At 40.4% G+C, this 23,732-nt stretch overlaps 1 protein-coding gene across 1 annotated transcript in view; it reads right to left on the bottom strand.

Moving 5' to 3' along the window:
* The window catches only part of STK32A (serine/threonine kinase 32A), a gene marked incomplete at its 3' end in the record, with an annotated part of 115,421 nt that overhangs the window by 26,064 nt on the left and 65,625 nt on the right, over nt 1-23,732 (bottom strand). The window contains exons 5-6 of the mRNA XM_080698204.1: nt 8,892-8,929; nt 2,467-2,556 (exon numbers count right to left, since the gene is read on the bottom strand). Of these exons, the coding sequence (XP_080554330.1) occupies nt 2,467-2,556; nt 8,892-8,929 (128 nt within the window). The remainder of the gene's footprint in view (nt 1-2,466; nt 2,557-8,891; nt 8,930-23,732) is intronic.

Here is a 23,732-nt window from a genome sequence, read left to right as displayed (position 1 = left end):
ATATATATATATTTCCATATAAAATATAAAGATGGAGCTGTTATTCAAGAATTTATACAGCTATCCAAAATAACTAAGCATAAATATATATTTTTGGGTATTGGGGATGGAACCCAGGGGCATTCTACCTCCGAGCTATACCCCTAACCCTATTTTTTAAATTATTTATTTTGAAACAGGGTCTCACTGGGTTGCAAAGGGCCTCACTAAGTAGCTGAGGCTGTCAGTGAACCATGATCCTCCTGTCTCAGCCTCCCGAATGCTGTGATTACAAGGATGGGCCACCATGCCCAACAATGTAAATATCTGTGTGTGTGTGTGTGTGTGTGTGTGTGTGTGTGTGTGTGTGTATGTGTGTGTGTGTGTGTGGTACTGGGATTCCTGGAAGCCCTTCTACCTCCAGGATACACTCCCAGACCTATTTTTTAATATATTTTTTTAATTTGGAAACAGGGTCTCTGAAGCCAGAGGGGCTGGCTTCGAACTTGCGCGATCCTCCTGTCTCCGCCTCCCAAGCGTGGGGATTACAAGCGTGCGCCACCACGCCCGGCTCAATGTAAATATCTTTACAAAAAATTCTTTTCTAAAATTTAAGAAAATCCTCTGTAAGTAATAAATTCTCTCCAATGCCAGGCCTCACAGAACAAATCATAAGTGTTTTTGCTTTTCAAGTTCACATACTTTGCCCATCCGTTACTCTGACCACATCTAACTGATGCTCTTTGTTTCACCCCAACTTAATTCCACTCGTTTAAACAACATTTCCTGCTTAATCTAAGAGTCTAGCTAATTAGGATGGATGCAAGAATACTTTTTATTCTTCTACCACCTGCCAGCAAGTGGTCAGCATGTATCCTATTTTCACTAGATTCGGGCTTCCCAAATGATAGCTCAGTCTGTGGCATAACAAATTTTAAGCACTTTAGAAACTTGAAAATTCAGTCCCGTGAATTGAACTTAATCTCACAAGTGAATCAAAGCTTCTTCACCCATCACACTTGGTGGGATCCCCCTACCTCTGTGCAGAGACGGAGGACAGATCTGTCTCTCACATACATTCTCCATTTCCTCGAGGGCACTGTTTGGTTTTGGACATGGACGAGGGACAGCAGAAGGTAGAGGGTCCTGACACAAGTGTGCTGCTCCTGTCACTAGGTTGGCAGAGCCTGTCAATCCTGGCTACACAGCAGGCTTATCTGAAGAGCTTTGAAAGGAGCTGATGCCTTGGGCCCCATCCTTGGAGAATCTGATAGAGTTGAGTTGCGCTGGAACTGTGATCTCCAGGAAGCCATGGTGATGGTGCCTCCTTCCAGGCTGCACTCCTGCACTGGGGGGTTGTGGAGCTGTATCACATGCACTAGCTGGTCCCCCAACCACACTAACACACTCACTGTATACTTCTGTTTCCTGCTGCTATCATCTCTGGTGAGACTTGCGCCCAAATTCATCAACCCTCCTTGACCAACTAGAAGCCCAGTGACTAAACAGACATCTAACCAACGTAGAACACCAGGCCCCTCTCCTTGCAGTCACCCCAGTAATTTTCAGATAATTCTTTGAGATTTGACTCACTTGCCTTAGGAACAGTTAAGAAGAAAGTCCCCCTTTCTTAGAACTGTATGCCTCTTAAAGGGTGACAGTTCTCTATACGTTTTGGGATGGAGAAGAGAAAGGGCAAATTCTGCTAAAATGATGTCTATACAGAGCTTGCAGCCTCTAACAATGGAAGCTAACATTTGTAGTAGATTTGTTTCCTATGAGACCTCACCAGAAATTTTGGGCCTAATCCTACTGTTAATCACCCCTCAGTGAATTTTAAATGAAGGCAAAAGCTAGTTCTTCACCTCACTGTAAGCAATGTTATGCAATCATTTAACTCTTCTGAGGCAGTTTCTCCATCTTTATAAAGAACTCACGTGGCAATAAAATTGACGCTAAAGTTACAACCAGGAAGGTGCTTTGTATGTTGTACAGCACTGTGAATACAAGGCAGTATTATGTAAGTAATTGTTAAAATTATTCTTTGGCCACTTACTGCCATTCTAGTTATGACTCATTCTTTTTTGTTCCTATTTTTTATTTCCTCCCACTAGCATGCAAGTTCCATGAGACAGAGACCTTGTGTATGCTTGGCAGTTGCTCAAGCCACCAAGATAATTAAGAGACATTTATTGAATTAATTAATATTTGTATTAGGAAGTGGATAGAAACTGTTTTAATTAGCTCACGAAATAGTGGTTTCAAAATGTGATCCATGGCCCTCCTGAATCAAGATCTCCCTGGGTACTTGCAAATGGAGAATCCGAGGCTCACCTCAGACCCTATTCAGTCAGAAGCTCCCTAGGTAATAATATCAGGGGGCAATTGTCTACTCTTACTACAAGTTCCCTGCCATCAATGGTGTGCACAGCAATGAAGAACAAAAGCTTTGTTCTTAGTAGCTACGGCCACTACTGAAGCCCATACCCATGTAAGGCTTGGTGCCGGCCATGGTGGTGATCCGCATCTCCTTGGGCAGCATGGCAGCAATGTTGAAATCTGTGATGTGCACGTGCCCTGGAGAGAGAGGAAGGTCACAGAGAGCATTAGGTCCCATTCAACTGTCTAAGTGAACGCATCCATTCTTTTATGCTAGTTGCACTTGGGTACAGGCAAGAAAGGCTCACTTATTACTTCCTCAAGGCTCATATGGTCTTAAGCTACCAACCCTCGTGCAGCAAGAACACACCGTCCAGTGACTAGTCTCTGATTTAAGCTTGAAGCTCAACCTCAGAGGGTTTGAACTGTATTGGCTGGGCTTATGGTCTGATTATTCTACTTGGGCATTTTTTGTCTATTGGCAACATTTAAAGTTCAGCCTGTGATCGTTATGAGGAAGACAGACAAGAGCTAATCAAAGTATCACTATCCCAAGTGTCTCTTCTGCAATCTTGAAATAAAATAGAGGCAAAATTACTACAACCTGGCACAAGTGTGGATACGTATATTTTCTGCCTAACAAGAGTTCTTATTCTCCCTGTTTTTCTGGAATGCCATTTGTATTTCTTTGTGGGGGGGCAGTTCAGGTCATCTCCATCAGTCCCCAACAAAATAACTGAAATAAAAGGAAAACAAGAGAAATAAGCTTTTATCTTTGTAGGGACTGTATGCAGAGCACTGGCCAGGGACTAAGAAACTTGAGTTCTTCCCTGAGCTCTACATCTAAGAATATAAAATTTAAGTCATTTTCCTAGGTAGTAGATAAAAACTGAATTCACTTATAAACTAGTTGTTTCAAAATTTCATTTTATAAAACAATGAATGGATCTGGGCTTGTGGGGTATGCTTGTAATGCCAGTACTTGGAGGCTGAGACAAGAAGATCACAGGTTTGGGCCAGCATCAGCAACTTAACCAGATCCCATTTCAAATAAAAATGTAATAAAAGGATAAATAAAAATAAAAAGATGGGGTGTAGCTCAGAGGTAGAGTGCTCCTAGGTTCAATCCCCAGTACCAATAAATAAATAAGTAAATACATTTTTAAAAGCCCACTCTTTTAGTGTAAACATTTTTCAAGTATAAGGCTAAGAACTTCCTGCTCTAGCACCCTCAGAAGTTGGGGGGGTGCTTTCTTTTCTATCTCTGTAGCCTGAGACAGGGGACCACATTAAAAATCTGAATTCGCCTTATTAAGTCATCAAATTTAACCATTATTGGTGCTTGTATTCAATCTGAGAATCTTTCCTCTCAGAACAATACTTTGGGGCACCATAACCAATCATTTGGCACACCTCAACTTTTAAAAGTTTACCCTACTTGCAAGAGTTAGAAGATATACACCACATCTTTAATGTGATTTTTTTGTGTGTGTGTGGTACTGGGGATGGAACCCTTCTACCTCCGGGCTACACTCCCAGACCTATTATTTTTTATATTTTTTATTTGGAAACAGGGTCTCTTAAGCCAGCACAGCTGGCTTCAAACCTGAGCATCCTCCTGTCTCCGCCTCCCAAATTACAAGCGTGCGCCACCACGCCCGGCTGGTTCGAAGCCAGCCTCGCTGGCTTAAGAGACCCTATTTCCAAATAAAAAATATAAAATAGGTCTGGGAGTGTAACCCGGAGGTAGAAGGGTTTCCAGGAACCCTAGTACCCCCCCCAAAAAAAAATGCACATCCTGAGCCGGGCATGGTGGTGCATGCTCGTAATCCCAGCATTCGGGAGACTGAGACAGGAGGATGTGGTTCGAGGATAGCCTCATCTACTTAGTGAGGCCCTTTACAACTCAGTGGGACCCTGTTTCAAAATAAAGAATAAGAAATAGGCCTGAGGGTGTAGCTTGGAGGTAGAATGCCCCTGGGTTCAATCCCTATTACTGCAAAAAATAGAAAAATAAAAATGCACATCCTCAGGCACTACCTGAGAATCAATCTGATTGTCTCAGAATTGGGTACAGTATTCTGCATTGTATTTTTTTTTTATTAAAGACACATCCACTTGATTTGCAGATACATCTGGGAACTCTGCAAGAGGGAAATTGTTGAGACAGCAGGCTCAGAGTTCCTCCTAGCCCCCCACATTCAGTTTTTGCCTTTTTTCCTGGGATAATATTAAGGTGCCTAATTATAGATGCTTCCATAATTGTCATAGTCTCTGATATGCCAGACAGACATTATTGTTCCTCTGGTTATAGCATTTGTTTCATTAATAACTAAATACAAATAATAGAATTTTAGATACCATGGGATTGATAGAATTGGATGGGGCACTTAAACTGGTAGAATGTGAAAATATTTATAAGAATAGTTTATTATGACTCTTCCAAGACTTGGTTCTGTCTTGGCTCTGAATTAGTAAATGAGCTAGCAGAGGAGAACAGCAACAGGTACACTCGAAAGGAAGAACATTTTTTTATGTCAAATTCTGATGTATAATGAATGTTCATTCATATGAAGGAAAGATTCTCCATATTACAATCACCTTCAGTAAATGTCATTATTTTATGAATCAATAAAAATAAAACAAAGTTCTTGCCTCTTATTGAGTGGTGCTAGATTAAATATAAGTTGCATTAAATATAAGTTGCATAAATATAAGCTCTCTTGGAAGGATGGGTCTAAGAAGTACATCAAGAAAATAGATGCTGCCCTTCACAGCTGCTAAGATGCCCATACAAGATGCCCATGTGTGGCCCCTCAGGAGTGAAATATAAATGTGGATAAAAAAGACAAATTAGGGCTTCAAATAAGAGCTCCCCACTGAAAAGAACAGCATGCAGAGCTCCGGAAAGCACGCATTGATTTATGCTCTAGCCGATTGTCATAGTACAACTACCTGAGGAGCTGGGCGGAGGTGGGCTCAGTTTATTCATTTAAAAGTGGTTAATTGGGGTCCCTGAGCAATGTCTGAAGTCCTACGTTTTCAGAATCAAAATGGAGAGAAAATAACTTCGAAAAACGGTTTTCCTTCAGAAAGGGGTCCCTACAGCAATATTCAGAGAATGGCTCTCAATCTTTTTTGTTGTTGTTGTTTACTTCTATCCCATTCCTATACCATCTCTCCCAAAGCAATTTTTCTTTTGTAAACAGCAGTGATTCTCAAACTGAGTTCAGGATGGGAATATAATAGAGAAAAGCCTCCATTGAATTCTTTGTTCAAGCCCCAAACTCAGTAGTGAAAGGAAGCACCGCAAATAATACACCAGGTTATAGGTGTAGACTGGAACTGTCTCTGGCAGACTGGGCTGAGAGCTCACAGTTCCTAAGCAACAGCCCCAGAACCACCAGAGACAAAAATGCCAGGGACTATGGCTACATCCCTCTATGCGCATAAAAAAAGAATAGACTCCGGAAGGAAAAGAGTGTCACCTGAGGATTAAGAGGTCAATGAAATGGCTTAAATCAAGATGCAACAAGGAGAAACACAGAATCTTTGGTATATCACTTTTAAAATCAAAGTGACTAGGGAAAAGAAGAACTCAGCTTTTACAGACGTTCTCTGATACAGAGAACTGGCTGCTGGCTTAGACACAGCCACATAAAGCAAGATGTAGTATTCCAAGCTTTTCTTTTCCTCGGGGAAAAAGCCTCTACTGCCTCCCTGGACTTGGACTTCCATTAGATTCTTATTGAGTGGTTTCTTGTGGCAGATATTGCATTAAGCACTTTGTAAATATTATGTCCACTAGTTTTTACAATAACCCTAAGAAGTAAGGACTTACTCTCTTGATCCCTGAAGAAATGAAGACACAGAGAACTTTTAGGTGGATTGTTGAAACTCTCAGAGCTTCATAGTGAGTGATTGGTTTTTTGTTTTGTTTTGTTTTGTTTCTTTTTGGTGGTACTGGGATTCCTGGAAACCCTTCTACCTCTGGGCTATACTCCCAGACACCTATTATTTTATATATATATATATATATATATATATATATATTTGTATTTGGAAACAAGGTCTGACCAGTGCGATCATCCTGTCTTCGCCTCCCAAGCGCGGGGATTACAAGAGTGCGCCACCACGCCCGAGGAGTGAATGGGTTTTAAACAAAGGCAATCTTGTTCAAGAATCCACACTCTAACTTCCCTGTTACATAGCTTTTCACCAGGGTAGTCTCTAAGGGTGGTTAAATTGAGAATGAGTTAAATTCTTTACCTTTTTCCTAACCTACAATCACAAAGCTGCTGAGAAAATAAGGAGGAAGAAGATGTTAAATGGAGACTAGGCTGCCTTTGTGGTAGAAATAATATAAAGCCAGCCGAGACCCGAGCATGAAGCACTGTCTTCAGAGTGGAAGATGCATCTCAAAAAGGGTTTGGTTGATAAGACCTTTGTGTTCACTCAGAGCTTCTACAGATGATGGAGCGACAGGCACCCTGTGACGAGGCTCCAGCTGAGGGTTGATCAGGGTGCTTGATGGCTTGTGCTACCGGAAAGCTGGGTGGGCACAGGAAGTACTTTTTTCTAAGCTGCAAAGCAGGGGAACTCTATAGTCCCCCTGTCTACAATTATGAAACTTTCTAGAGTTCATTTAAACCGTGGCCAGAGAGGATCCTGCCTCCCGGTTAAGGGGGGAACAGCTGGTATTTCTATGAAAGTCACCTTCATGCTGTCTCAACATTGCTCACATTTCTGAGATTCAAAAATGTGTTCCCAAATGTCAGAAGCAGTAAAGTTAAGGAACAAATGAGGTATTGTAAGAAAGTGGAAAAAATCTTTTTAGACAGTCCATAAATAAATAATGACTTGGAGCTCTGAGATTAGAGGTCATACACAAAAGTGTTTCTTAGCCTTCTACACACAGGTGGGGTCTGGAAAATCAGCTCTAAAACTCAACTGGGTAAATAACTAAATAATGATCAATAGGTAGTACTTGGAGTTTTATTTCCACTTGCAAATCCTACAAACAGGATTTTTCAAACAAAAATCAAAGGAATAAGAAGCTTTGCAGATCTAGGACTTCCATCCAGCAGCTTTCTAAACGCAGAACAAGGATCATATTGCTATTATAACATTAGTAACACACAGGCTATATACCCTACAGGCCTTCTCTCCCATAGTACCTATAAATCCAAATGTACATGAAAATTATATTAGGGAGAGACTATGTACATTTAGTCATTGCTGACAAAAATGTGTCAAAGGATATCTAATTGGCTTTTCTTAAAAATCTGGCAGTCACTTATACCTTTTTGATTATGGCCATATCTCTGTATCAATTTTATACATTTTGTACTACTTTTAATACTTTATATCTTTTTTCTAAATGTTTTAACTGAAGAGTTTCTGAAAAGAAAACTTGATATCCCTCTTGCAAATGTAAAAGTATTTTACCTTCCTCAGAAGGAAGCACAAGAGTAGAGATAATGTCTGGCTGCAGTGGTACACACCTGTGACCCCAATTCTTGGGAGGCTGAGACAAGAGGATCACATTTTTTAGGATAGTCTCAGCAATGTAGAGAAACTGTCAGCAACCTTTTGAAACCCTGTTTCAAAACAAAAAATAAAAAGAGCTGGGAGTATAGCTTACAGATTAGAATGCTTCTGGATTCAATCCCCAGTAACACACACACACACACACACACACACACACACACACACACACACACACAGGCACATGCATGATGCAATAGCAAAATAATATCACTAACTTGGTTGATAACAATTATCCATCAAATGCCTTAATCTTGAGACCTGCTCTGTCTTTGTGGGACAGAGGTGATTATGTATTATATAATATTTGATGTTGGGATTTTAAATTTGTTCTATTATCTATCTATTATCTATGGATCTATCTATCTATCTATCTATCTATCTATCTATCTATCTATCTATCTATCATCTGTCTATTTTGTGGTACTGGGGATTGAACCCAGCTTCATGAATTCTACCTCTAAGCTATACCTCCAACTCTTTTTTTGATTTTTTTGTTTTTAAAGAGTCTTGCTAAGGTTGCTGAGGGTCTTGCTAAGTTGTTGAGGCTGCTCTTGAACCTATGATCCTCCTGTCTCAGCCTCCCAAGTACTGGGATTACGGGTGTGCACTACCATGCCCAGTTTAATATTTTTATATTGGTGCATTATAATTAGGCGGAATAGTGGGATTTGTTGTTACATATTTGTACATGCACATAATATAGCGTATCCAATACTAAGGCAAACTAACACCAAAACAACTGCAATAATTTTCTCCTTTTTCTTTTTTTTTTGCGAGTCTGGGGATGGAACCCAGGGGCATTCTACCTCCAAGCTACACCCCCAGCACTATTTTTTATTCTTTATTTAGAAACAGGTTCTCACTGAGTTGCAAAGGGCCTCACTAAGTAGCTGAGGCTGTCCTCGAACCACGATCCTTCTGTCTCAGCCTCCCAAATCCTGGGATTACAAGCGACATTGATGGGGAATAAATCATTTACTTACCATGTTCATCAAGCAAAATGTTGTCAGGTTTCATATCCCTGGGGAAGTAAAAAGAAAAGAAAATGCTTTCATATAAAACAAGAAAACAAACAGACAGAGCTAACAGATAAAGGCAGAAGGGTTCATGATGATTAGGGTTGAAAGAGAGAACCAGAACTTCATCAGTAACAACCTCACTGACCTCTCATGGACAACCTACGAGAAAGAGAAAGTGATCGTTAACACCCCATCCTGCATTTCAGAAAACTGAGGCTTTGCCCAAGCTCACAGAGATAATTTTTGGAGAAACTGAATTCGGAACCCAGGTTTCTCTCATTCAAAACCCTTAATTCCTTAGAATAGTAATACCTAAGCTGACTCATAGGATTATATGCAGCATTTAAGTTGCCATAAATTAGAATGAGCAATATTTTCCCTGTGTTACACAAAAGATGTAAGTTTTTAAACGATAAAATGAGGAAAACATGTTCTATAATGCGCTTATGCTTTAAACTTGCAGAGAGTAGACTTTTTTTAGGATGACTTTTTTTAAACGCCACTCATTGCTTCATTATTGCTGGGGCCATTAAAGAGACCGATCTTCCAAGCACTGGTTTATAGCACGATGACTATTGTAAATAATACTCAATTGCATATAGGGAATTTGCTAAGAGGGTCGATTTCAGATGCTCTCAGCACAAAGGGAAAGAAGTAACCGGGGACTTCCGGGAAGATGGCGACCGAGAAAAGCGGGGCTTAAGAGTCCCGCTAACAACCAATCTCCATTACCACAAAAAGAGCGCCTTTCATAGCCAGAAAACACCATCACCAGAAAAACAAAAAAACCACCAGGCTCCAGAGAGAAAGCGGACTGAGAACAGAGCTCAGGGCCACGGAGGAGACACACACGCCCGAGGACGTGGCAGCAGCGCCATACTGCCGGCGGCAGCGGCGAACTCAGCGGATGGCTACAGCAAGCCGAGGTGAGCCGATGCGGAACAGCCAGGCGGGATCTTTCGGCGCAGACAGCATTTAAAGCTCCCAGTGGCTGAGCTCAGCACACGCTGCAGGGATTCAGAGTGGAAATCAAAACCAGAGAAGAAAAAATACGCCAGCCTCATGGCCGAGGGCGTGGCAGAGGCGCCATATTGCCACCGGCGGCGGCAGCAGCAGTGAATTCACCGAGTCCAGTACAGCTACATCTACGTACTCAAGAACAGTGAGTCAAATTGCGGGCCACAGAGGAGAAATCCCAGTATTGTGCCTCCTGGGACTTGACCCAGTGAGGGAGTGGTGGTGGCAGAGATATCACACCATAGGAGAGCGTGCAACCTGGCACCCCCCATAGTTTAAAGCAGCCTCTATCGACTCCCTGGGTCGGAGACTCTGTGATACAACCCAGTAAAGGAGTAGTAGGGTCTGAGATAATACAGACTCGAGATCCAGAGCACCTTAAGTGAAGCCATAGTGACCCAAGGGAAGAACCCAGAGAAGGCACAAACCTCCGAAATCATGGGAAAGAGGAATAACACTGAAGTAATGAATGTGCACAACCCCACAACATCAGAACCTGATAAAACAGAAAATCAGAGATTTCTAGAAGATCAAATCAGGAAAATAACTGTAGAAATAATAGAGGTGCTTCGAAAAGAACTCAGAGAGAGCCAAAAAGAGATAAAGGATGCAATTAATGAAGTAAAGGCCTCAATTCAAAGCACAAACAACCGATTAGACCACATGGAGAACAGAATCTCACTCTTAGAAGATGAGCAATCCAAAAATGAATGCATAGTTTCTAATCTAGAAAAAGATATCCAACAGCAGGAATCTGACATTGAAGAAATATGGGCCCATCTTAAGAGAGCTAACCTAAGAATAATTGGAATAGAGGAGGGAAAAGAAAGTGATACCAAAGGGATCAACAATCTCTTCAAGGAAGTAATAGCAGAAAATTTTCCAAATATAGAGCAAGAGGTTGATACACAGATCCAGGAAACTTATAGAACTCCCTTTAGACAGGATCCGAGAAGAGGATCCCCACGCCATATAATTGTCAAAATGACCAATGTGGAAGCCAAGCAGAGAATCTTAAAGGCAACAAAAACAAAGGGCCAAGTGACATTCAGAGGCAAACCAATTAGAATCACTCCAGACTTCCCAAACCAAGTCATGAGAGCCAGAAGGGCTTGGAGTAACATATTCCAAACTCTGAAAGAAAACAACTTCCAGCCAAAAATTTCCTATCCAGCAAAACTTTCTATCAAATTAGATGGAGAAATAAGAAGCTTCCATGACAAAACAGAAACTGAAGGAATTTATGTCTTCAAAACCAGCGCTAGAGAAAATACTCAAAGAGATTAACTACAAAGAAGAAATAGGTAACACTCACCAGAACCAGAGAAACAAGAGTTTCCATCCAACAAACAAGTAAGATTGGTTATCTGTGGAGATTCATTATTTATGTTAGTCTTTTACCTATCTCTAAATTGTATTGTTTGCCTTTATTGTTGTTAATTTTTAGGATTTCTAGTTGGAATATTAATATACCTTCAGATATAGCATTTGGAAATATTTTATCCAATTCTATTAGTAACTTTTAACCCTGTTTACATTGTCTTTGTATATACAATATTTTCTTTTATTTTTTAGGGAGTTTGTTTACCCTTTTTTTGCCTGTGCCATTGAAATCATATCCAAGAAATCACTGCCAATTTCAATGTTGTGAGGTTTTATGACCCAGATTTTCTCCTAAAAGTTTATAGTCTTAAGATTTATATTTAGGTCTTTTATCTAGTTTGAGTTAATACTTGTATGTGGGATTAGGTAAGGGTCCAATTTTATTCTTTTCCATGTAATTATTATTTTTCAACAATATTTAGTTAAAAGATTATTATTTCCACCACCAAATCTTCGTGGAAACCTTGTCAAAAATAACTTGACAATATAGGGAAGAAGTTAGCTCTAGGCTTGTATTTAACTCCAATGGTCTATATATGTGCCTTTAGAACAGTACCACACTGTTTCAATTATTGTAGCTTTATATGGTTTGAAATCAGAAAATATACATCTTCTAGCTTTGTTTTTGCTTCGAGATTGTTTTGGGTATTTAGAGTCCATATTCCATATCAGGATAGATTTTTTCCTGAAAAATAAATATATGATAGTTTCACCTAAAAAAAAGAAAAAAATATTCTCTGGTAAGAAAGAAAGCAAAAAGAAATATTGAAATGTTATCTTTAAGACATCAAAAGCTTGGTATCAGACAAATGAAACTGTTATGTGAGATTATCATTTTTAATTTTGGATAAATTGCTATAATACTAGATGTCAACCACTAAGCCAAGCATGGGAGGGAGGGATGGGGAGAGAATGGGGTGGGGATCGGGTGGGGGCTGACTGGGCGATGTGTGCATGTATGTCTACAAAAGTTTGTATCCCACTATGATGTATGAATACAGTGCACCAATAAAATAAAATTAAAAAAAAAAAGAAGTAACCATGTGAGGAGATGAATATATTAATTTGTTTGGGATTAGTACTCAAAATGTATATGACTATGAGAAGATTATATTATACACTTTTAATACATATCACTTTTATTTAATAAAGAAAAATAGCATAATACATAACAGCCAAATTATGGGTGCAGCCTGAATGTTCATCAGTGGATGAATGGATTACAAAACTGTAGTATATACATGCATACGATGGAATTTGATTCAATCATACAGAACAAATTCCTATTATTTTTAGGAAAATGTATGGAACTTGAGAATACTATGTTAAGCCAGACTAGCCAGTCTCAAAATCGAATAGCTGTATGTTTTCTCTTGTATGTGGAAACTAGATAGAGGTTGGGAAACAAGGGTGATCTCAGATAGAGGAGCTGAGACTCCAGTGGAGTGGGGGAGTAGGGGAAGGAGGAGAGGGATAGCAGTGTAGAAAAGATAACCAGTGAAATAATGCTATGTACACGTATTCAATTACCAGCGCTAATCTCAAAGACGGAAATATGTGAGGAAGGGGAGGGAGAGTGGGGAGATCCAGAGGGAAATGTTACGAGTATTGTGTGCTCGTGTATTCCTATCATTGTATGCTTCACTATGATGTATACTTACAATGTACCAATAAAAGCACATAAAAGAAAAATAATACAATAAAAACAAAAACAATCCACAGGGAGTAGCAAACCTCATTCTCTTCCAGTAAAGGGAGTAGTTCAGTGTTAACAGAGTAGTTAATAGAATTTTCAAAGTCTTCTTAAAATGATCATTATTGTAAACAGTACTCCTCAACTAGAGAATAGTGCTGTGGTTTCTAACAGCCCCTACTTCTCCACTCTCAGACTTTCACGGCCCTTCCCTAATGTACCATTAAGGCCCTTCAACCTAGATTCACAAAATCCATTAGGGAAGAAATTCTGAAACAGGTTTGTGAACACATTTTTTTTTTTCCAGGCTGGTCAAGTGGCTTTTATGTTGCTAGAATAAAAATTGACCTTGGTTTTTGACAGACCAAGACTTTCAGCCTCTTCTTTTCTTAGCAATACAAATGAGTAACAACTCCTTACCTTCACAGAAATAAGTACATGCCACACCAATGTATAGGTGACATAGATTATCTTGTCACTCTTGAAAAGCTTCTCATCTGTTTGGTTAGGTTATTAAAATTACTTATTGATCCATAGAGCAATCATCTGTGTTGGTAGCAAAATTTTCTCTGGTGCAGGGTACGCTTTGCTAAAAGATCATCTTAGGGGGTCTTTGAATCACAGGTCTCAGTGGCTAGGGCTCTCATAATATTGCAAACCCACCCCAAACCCTTTGACAGATCCCAGAACGTCAGAAATTATCAGGTCCAAACTCACTTGGGGAGCATAAAGGCCCTTTCAGAATCTGGTTCATTGCCCCAGCCACGCAAGATGCTCCTGGGTTCCCTGAAAGCTCCCTGTGTCACCTTACCACCTTAGCTCTGCACCCGCTGCTCCTTTGCCAGAATCCTGCCATTCACCACTGCACTCAGACGATGCAGATTCACTCTTAGCCTCCAAGTCCAGCTGCCACTTCTTACAGGGAGCCTCCCAAGACTATCTCTTCTACCACAACATCTATTACACTGAGGTCGTGTGTGTGTGTGTGTGTGTGTGTGTGTGTGTGTGTGTGTGTGTGTTACTGGGGATTGAACCCAGAAGCATTCTGTCTTTGAGTTATTACCCCAGCCCTATTTTATTTTGTGTCATTTTTTGTTTGGAAATAGGGTCTCACTAAGTTGCTGAGGCTGGCCTTGAACCTGTGTTTCTCCTGTCTCAGCCTCCCAAGTACTGGGGTTACAGGAGTGTGCCACCATGTCTGGCCAAAGTCCATTTTCTTCATATCTCTCTTGTGTTTACAGAACTCTGTGACGTCAGGAGTGGGTTCTCTACTAATGCTGCATTCCTTCACAGAGGCCAGATTGGGTTCCTAAATGAATAACTAATGACACACAGGGACATTTTAGTGCACTCAAGAAGGCTGGTCCTAAAAGCATGGGCCACCCAACTCCACCAAACCTCTCCAGGGCTTTTGGTTAGGGATAAGCCAGGCTCTGGGCTGTCTAGCCCTTTAAGATCTGTAGCCAGTGAGAATCTGTTAGTGCTTACTTGGAGAGGACAGAAGTCCCAGAAGGAAAGAGTTGAGTGTGGAAAGATTAGCATCAAGATATCTTGATCTGAATGTGTGAAGATTTGCTGGGAGAAATGAACTGCTATGGATTTGGCATTTTATGAGTTTACTATTACGTCCCTGACCAACATTGTGTGTGTGTGTGTGTGTGTGTGTGTTCCTGGGGATTGAGCCCAGGGGTTCTACCTCTGAGCTACACCCCCAGGCCTTTACTTATTTAGTTTTTTTACTTTGAAATAGGATCTCACTAAGTTGCTGAGGGTCTTGTTAAGTTGTTGAGACTGGCCTCCAAACTTCAAACCTTTTCTCTCAACTAGGAGCCCCAGGTGTGTGCCACCATGCCCAGCTTATTTTGGGAATCTAAATGTCATTAGTTCACTGAATTTCCCAGAAACTATCTCGAAAATTAGAGACTAATACAGAGGTCAGTGAGGTAACAATTAAGTGAATGTGCTACTTCTTTGACCTTATATTTATTTAGCCACCCAGTGCTAATGTGTTTTTGTTAAATCACTGTATGAGGATAACATAAAGATAAATAAACCAGTCCCTCAAGGATGGGTAAAATGGGAAGAATTAAAAAGGAGTCATGCCATAAAGATAATAAAATGGGAAAGACGTGTGTTTACAACAAATTAAGAGAAAGAATATGAGAAAAATCTAATAAAAATGTAAAAGAAAAGTAGATTTTGAAATGGAAAAATAAATTACACAACCTTAGATTCTAAGTACACAGTTTCTCCAAAATGTGATGAGGTAACTTCTAAGTCACTATGGGAAAAACTGCAGTATGATAAAACTGCTTATTCATGTCTTGGAGAAAGGAAATTTTTAAAAATCCAGTATTCTATACTAACATTTCTTCTAGAAAATAAAAACCACACTAAGATGCCAACTAACCCCAGTTAGAATGTCAATCATCAAAACCCCAAACAATAAATCCTGCCAAGGATGTGGAAAATAGAAATTTATATACCATGGGTGGGATTACAACTGGTGCAGCTGTAAAGGAGATCAGTATGGAGGTTCCTCAGAAAACTGAGAACGTGTCCACCATATGATCCAGCTATACCACTCCTGGGTATCTTTCCAAAGGAACCCAAATCAGAATATTATAGTGATACATGCATATCCATGTTTATAAAAGCACAATTCACAATAGCAAAATTATGGCTAGGTGTCCATCAACAGATAAATGGATTATAACATTATGGCATATACACACGGTGAAAAGTACTCAGCAATAAAGAACTATGCCATCTGCAGACAAATGGGTAGACTGAGAGAACATTATATTATGTGAGATTAGCCAGTCACATAAAGTGAAGGGTCATGTGTTTTCTCTCATTTGTGGAAGCTAGAGAGGAATCAGGCTCCCTAGATTAGATAAAGGAGGAGAAACCCCAGTGGAGTGATGGAGGAGATTCGAGGAGGGTGGTTGTGGAATAAGGGAGAATTAATGAAAAAACACTTTTATTGATATTATGCACATCTAAGAAATTATTAATACCAATCTCAATATCATATACAGGGAAGAGGAGGAAGGAGGAAGGGAGCTGTGGAGGGGGCAGCTCACCAAGTGCTGTGTGTATGTATGTCCCTATCACTCTGAAATTCATTATGATGTGATACTACAGTATACCAATAAATTATATTTAAAAAAACAATTCCTGCTAGAGCATATTGAAATTTTTGTGGTTCTAAATTTTAGCTCCATTTTCCTCCTTGAGCATCAATTTAGTCTTTCCAAGTAAGTGTAATTTTGAAATACTTGTTCTAAAATGGGTCTCTCATGGAAAGCTATCTATAATATGCTCTCACTGAGTGGTTACCAAGCCTGGATTTGCTTCAGAATCACCCAAGAAACTTTAAATAGTGAGAGTTCTCAGACCTAGCTCAGTTGTTAAGGTCTCAGATTCTCTATGGACCAGGTATAGGTTCAAAACCAAAGAGAATCCTCTAAGATGTTTTGAGGGGCAGTCAAAATGTTAAGAAATACCCTCTAGACATTGGCCAAATCCAAGAACATCGATCTAATTTTAAATATGAATCCCTTAACAGCATATTTATGAAGGAAAAGGTGTTGCACAAATCCAGCACTTATCATTCACTGACAAATTCTTCTGTTAAACTACATATAGAGGCCTTTTATATTTTATTTGGAAACAGGGTCTCACTAAGTTGCTGAGAGCCTCACTAAGTAGCTGAGGCTGGCTTCGAACCTGCACATTGCTCCTGTCTCAGCTTCCCAAGCGTGGGGATTACAAGTGTGTGCCACCATGCCTGGCTTTATGGAGGCCTTTTACGAACTATGTATCAACAGGTAGCAACTGATGAGTTTCCTTCCACATGCTATTTATCATTCTTTGTGAATTCAGTGTTTGTTTTGATGCTCCATCCCAAACCCTGTGCCCTCCATTCTTTCCCTTACCTCCAGTAATCTTTTCATCTCTCCTATTCTGCTGTTTCCTAACTCTCATTTCCTTAATCTCCTCTTCGTCATTACTACAGCTATCCATGACCAGCATGACCCTCTATCCTATACAGTTCTTAAACTGGCTTACCCATCACCATATGACTTCCAGTTATTGACCCTGTAACTTTTCCCTTATATATCAAAATACTCAAATTCTCAATTCTCTTCTGTAACGGTGTGAGGTGGAGCTGTGGGTTCTTGTTCTTAGCTATTTTTAGAAAAGAATAGCCAGAACTATGCTGCAAGCTTAAGCACTTTTTATTATTACAAAGGTAGAAAGAAGAGACATAAATTAAAGTACTATATTGAGGAATATAGTGGAGTGCATTGAAAAAAAGACACTCAGGTTTTTGAATACCAGTTTTTGTTTTGTTTTTGCGAATCTGGGGATGGAATCCAGGGGCATTCGACCTCCAAGCTACACCCCCAGCCCTATTTTTTATTCTTTATTTTAAAATGGGGTCTCACTAAGTTGTGGAGGGCCTCACTAAGTACTGAGGATGTCCATGAACTCAAATCTTCTAGTCTCCACCTCCAAAATGCTGGGATTACAAGCATACACCATCACACCTGGCTCTGAACAGTTTTTATAAAGATTATTAACTCCTATCTTTGCTTAACCAATAGCCTTCCTGACCCGATCCTCCCATTAACTCCAGGACAATCCTTTTGATATGATTATGAGGATTCACTTATCTTATATCCTGTTTAATCCTTCCATTTGCTCCTGACCTGATGCCAGTATAGGCCCACTACTGTTTCCTGTGCAAGCCCAGGTCTTTGTTAAGATCCAAAATGGGTTACTTGATCAACAAAGTCAGGGGTCACATGGTATCTGCCTTCTTTGAGAAATACCTGTACCATCCTCCAGCATCCTTGGGGAATTTTAGCCTGTCTGCTAGAAGTTATTTATTATGTAAACTTGTCTTTAAAATACAAAGCTGGGCATGGTGGTGCACACTTGTCATCCCAGCATTCGGGAGGCTGAGATAGGAGGATCATGGTTCACAGACAGCCTCAGCTACTTAGTGAGACCATCTGCAACTCAGTAAGACCCTGTTTGAAAATAAAGAATAAAAAAAGAAAATAAAAGAATAAAAAAAAAGTTGTAGCTTGGAGGTAGAATGTACCTGGGTTCCATCCCCAGTACTACAAACAAAACAAAACAAAACAAAACAAAACAAAACAAAACAAAAAATCACAAAATCAAAGGCCCTGGGCTACAACTCTTCTGTGTTCGTGCTAATCATTCTTGGTGCCCAGAACTCTGCAGGGTAAGAGCTGCCTCCTCCTCCCTGCCTGAGTGTCTGCACTGCACCCAGGCTCTGACTACTTTCTATATTTTGAAAATTAATACCAAAGCTATTTTCCAATACATTTAGAAGTTAGTATCAAAGCCACTTTCCAATACCAGCACATTCCCTATCATCTGCCACTGTTCACTGTTAACATTCTTTGTAAAAATCTCTCTTCTGTATGCATTTGTATAAACATATTGAAAGAAATAGGGGCTATTTCCAGTTTGGGGTTATTATAAGTAAAGTTACTGTGAAAATTCTTAAAAAAAAGATGTATAACTGCAATGCTCTGATAAAAAAAAATTAAATAAAGAAGCTCCAAGGGGAAGTTAAGTGGTAAGGCAGTCACTCTACTCAAATGACATTGTCTTAACACCACAAAAATAAAATAAGATCCTTCATAGAGACAGAGGGAGCCATTTAGAAAGCATCTGTAAATATCCAGGAAAGGGATGTCATGGTGGCCTAGATCTTGACTATTCAAAAGTCTGGGCAAGACCAGAGATGTCCATCTCCTGGGCGCTGCTTAAACATGCAGGATTCCAGGCCCCATTGCACCTGCTCAGTGGGAATCTGCATCATAATGAGATCCCCAGGTAGCTGATGGTCATATCAGTGTTTGAGAAAAATTGATCAAGATTAAATAGGAGTCAGAAAGAAGAGGGAATGAAATAAAACTAGGGAAGAAACAAGGTTCTGGAAGCTGGATGCAACATAATATATATACTTCCCTTTCATTTGTCCTCACCTAATACCTCTATTAGCATAATTCTCCACATTTTCCTTGCCTGTAGCCAAGTTCCTGAAGGTTGCTAGAAGAAAAGACACAGTTACATTGACTGTTCTCATTCACATAAGTACCCTCATGCCAGGCAAGGCCGAGATGCTCACCTCCTCCTAGAGGACCACGTCATTTTGCTTTGCTCCTCAAAGCTTTCCACACACCCCATCTGCTCTCTCTCAGCTGATGACAGCTGGGCCTCCCTACCTCACAGAGATAAGAGAACTGTGGCTGTGGGCTCGCTTACCACTGAGTCTAGCAACCTTCCAATGTACCACTCCTCTCGCTCATTATGTTGAATTTCTGCCATTTTATTCTTGGCTCTTTCTAACCTGACTTCCATCTTCTTCATGCCTGGGAAGGACGCTTGCCAAGTTCACTAATGAACTCGAGCATGCCATACCCAGTTGTCACACCGTCACTTACCATGCTTAACTTCTCAGGAGACAGATCGCTCCCTCCCTGCTGACATACTTTGCTTTTGCAGGTTAGAAAAATTCATATGTTACTGGTCTCCTCTCCTATGCAGAGAGGCCCCTCCTCACACTGCGGTGCTGGTGACTTCTTGGCTCAACCTCCAAATGCTGAGATTCTCCAAGTTCAGTCTCATATATAACCAACTTCTACTTAAATAATTCCATTTAATCCCATGACTTTGAGTATAATTTATATGTGAAAGTTACAGATATCAAAATTATATTTCCAGTACTGACTCTGAAGTTCCAGATTAGCACACAAAACTGCCTGCCTGAAGCTTCCATCTGCTGACCTAATAGCTATGACAAATACAATATTCCCCAAACAGAATCTTTGATGCCCATCCACAACCCCATTACACAGAAACGCCCAAACTCCCCTGTTCCAGAATTCTTGACTCCAGTATATGTCCCCACAGTTCTCCCACTTCAAAAGTGAAAACCTTGAGATCACTCTTAATTTTTCTTTCTCACAACTCCTAATAAAAATTACTTAGCAACTCCCAGAAAAATCTACCTTTAACATATAATTAATGAAAACAGTGTAGAGATTCCTCAAAAATTTAAATACGAAATGGCCATATGAGCCAGTATTCCCACTTCCAGGATATACCCCCAAAGAGTTAAAAACAGAAACTTGCATGGATATTTGCACACCCATGTTTACAGTAGTATTATTCACAATAATCAAGGGGGGTAAGCAGCTAAAGCACCTGTCACGGATGAATGGTTAAGTAAAATGTTATATATACATATAACAAAATATCATTTGGCTTTAAAAAGAAACAAAATTCAGATATATGAATAAACCATGAATACATGATGTTAAGTGAAATAAGTTAGCATAAAAAGGGCCAATATTGTATGATTCCAGTTCTATGAAGTTCTTACAATAGTCAAATTCACAGAGATAGACGATAGAGTGGTCATTCCTACTAGATAAGTGGGAGAGAAAATTGCGGTTATTGTTTAATGGATGTGAAGTTTCAGTTTGAGGTGACAGAAAAGTATTAGAAATGGATATTGGTAACAGTTGCACAGTAGTGCAAATGCGCTTAATGTACGTTGTCACTTAAAAATGGTTAAAGTGGGCCGGGCGTGGTGGCGCACGCTTGTAATCCCCGCACTTGGGAGGCGGAGACAGGAGGATTGCGCTGGTTCGAAGCCAGCCTCGCTGGCTTAAGAGACTCTGTTTCCACATAAAAATGTTAAAAATAGGTCTGGGAGTGTAGCCCGTGGGAGTGCATCCCGGAGGTAGAAGGGCTTCCAGGAACCCCAGTACCACCAAAAAAAAAAAAAAAAAAAATGGTTAAAGTGCTCAATTTTATGTTTTGTGAAACATTGATAAATAAATTAGTAATAAAATTAACGTTTTACTGCCACAACCATGTCATGGTGGAAGTATTGCAATGCACCTTTTTTCTTGCTTTTTCTCTTTTTTCCTGAAAATCCACTATCCACATAGCACCCAGAGTGAATGTTCTTATTGCATGTAATTTCCCTAACAGCTCCCACTGCCCCTCTCCACACCACTGGTCCCTGCCTTACCTGCCCCAAAAGTGCCCTGGCCCCCGTTTTACACTTCTCTTGGTCACATGCCACACTTGCTCCAGCCCCACTTGCCTCTTTCTCTGTTTTGCCCAGAAGTCTCTTCTGCCTTCAATCCTCGTCCCTGGACCCTCGCATGCTGGCTCCTTCTTGGCATTCAAATCTCAGCCAAAAGCATCATCTCCTCTGAGTTCTTTTCTGACCACATACTCTAGAGCAGCACCCCAACTCTATCCTTAATGCATTGCCCCTGTCTTATTTTTAGCATAACACTTGCCATCACCCATTGCTCTCCCATTCATTTAATTCCTCCCCTCCACTAGAATGCAAGTTCTAAGACAAATGACATCTTTTCTGTATTGTCCAATGCTGTAGCTGCTATAGCTCATAAAAATACTCAGAACCAATTAAGTTGTTAAGCAAATATTCATCACACGAATGAATGAATCCTCATCCCTTGGCTTCTCAAACTCCTAGAATACTAAACACAGACAGACAGACAGACAGACAGACAGACAGACAGACAGACATTTTATGCCAGAGGCACTTTATTCACTGTGGACTGACAGTTGAGCATTTTTGGTGAGTATATTAGAGTAAAAATGATTTCTGTACAGTTTGGGCTTATAATTTTAGAGCAGGGCTATGGATTTGGGGGATAGTAAAGTGTAATCCCAGAAAGACACACATTCTGTGTGGAGAGTCTTCATTTCATCTTGGTTTGACAAAATAGAAAAAGCTGTGTCCTGCTGAATCAGCTGTTTCCCAACCGTGAGAACTATAAATAGCAGGGTGGAAATACAATGCTTCTTGTGGCAGGGTCCATGGCGGAACAGATCTATCTGCCATTCTCACTTGAATGACTTTACAAGACATTAGTAGAGCTTAATAGGCCAATTACATCCCTTCACTGCACCTAGCCTGGCATCAAGTTGCTCAGCCTGAGATGCAAAATGGGGCCTGTGAAACAGGAACAAGGAAATCAGCGTATACAAGCCAAGGCCAACCCCCTTCAGTGGCTGTGGCTTTCTGACTAGTCCACGATTTGGGTTTAATTCTTTGTCATGTAACGTTCCTTAGACTGAGTCATCTCCAAGTTCTTGAGAGGTGAAAAATATTTTACATATAATTCTACAACATGTCACCTAGGGTGTCACACAAAATCTACACTGGTCACAAAACAGACCTATATTAGGATAAGAGTGGGTAAGGAGTGAGAGGGGTGAGGGAATATTATAAACAGAACACAGTTTGGAGCAGGAAGTAGAAGTGAATATCTTCCAGGCTGAGATTATTTTGGATCGGGTACCACCCCCCTAAGAGGGGACCTCACAGTGTTTGGTCATAATTCTGAGCTCTGTCAATTACATAGTAGTTAATTTTAGACAAGTAATTTAAACACTCTGAGCTTCTTCTTTATATGCAAAAACAATGTGATCTCTATGTTAGAGAGCTGTGGTCAGGAATAAAGGATGAGTTGTCTATCGAGTGCCTGCCCCTATATCCTTCTTACCAACAGGCTGTTTCTCTTGTTCAAGAGAATATGTATGAGTTCCAGAAGCCATGGGGAGCAGATCAGGTAAAGGGACCATGTGACTTTCAGGCACTGCTGTGCATACAATGCTCAGAAGGAAACGTGTTATACATACCTATATATTCATTTTAGGTACAAATGGCTTTTCATGGAAAACATTGCTCTGTGTTCTTCACCCCCCAAATATAGCCCAATTCCATGACATATCAGTTAATAAGGTAATGGTAATTGTCATCATGAGGTAGTAAGGGTAGGGGTCATGCCATCCATAAAGTGGCATCCGGCATACTTTTACCTTTACCAATTTGTGTCCCCCCACCCAAAGTGTCACTCAAGATGCCAGCGCACTCAACACTCCCTTCCCTCTCCTGGACATCATCTCAACTTCCCTAACAAGTAAGAATAGTTGTCTACTCAGTGAAACAATAGCCAGGTTATGAGATACCTAATCCAGGGTTTCCCTCTTCTTCAATCCCCCACAGACTAAGCAATTTACCAAAATAGTAATCCAGCAAAAGTGTGTTTTTTCAGCAGAACAGAGAAGGGGAGTAGGGAGCAGTCATTGAAGGCCCATCTGGTGAAGACAGATAAAACTTCAGTAGAAACCACCCAGGAGAGTAGCAAAGAAACATTACATGAAGATATGGGAGGGAACTTAATAGTCCTAGATTTCTGAAGTTGGTATGAACTATGAGAAAATAGTGAAATTTGGCACAGATATTGTCACAGAGGCTGGACAGACCCTTGGCAGGAAGACATGTAAATGAGGAAAATGAAGGGACACCTGCCTGGCCAGCTGACCCTTAAAAGTCTCCAGGACGCACCCTGAAAGCCACTTCTCCTCATTGATTTACCACACAGCTGATTTAATCAGCACAGGAAAGCTGATTACCAATGAAGAAACAGTTGACTTGCCCCTGACCACACAGCAGGGGTGAGACTTGAATTTCATGCCCTTTCTGCAATTACACACCATATATTAAGCAGGATGGTGACTAGGAATCAATCTTGGAGCCAATTCCTTTCCAGTAGTGTCTCCACATGTTCAAGGAGACAGAGGGCCAAGATTTATCAACATTTCTGCCATGG

The sequence above is a fragment of the Muscardinus avellanarius genome (assembly GCF_963383645.1).
Source record: "Muscardinus avellanarius genome assembly, chromosome: 7".
Taxonomy (NCBI): domain Eukaryota; kingdom Metazoa; phylum Chordata; class Mammalia; order Rodentia; family Gliridae; genus Muscardinus; species Muscardinus avellanarius.
This window is presented reverse-complemented; position numbering and strand designations above follow the sequence as displayed.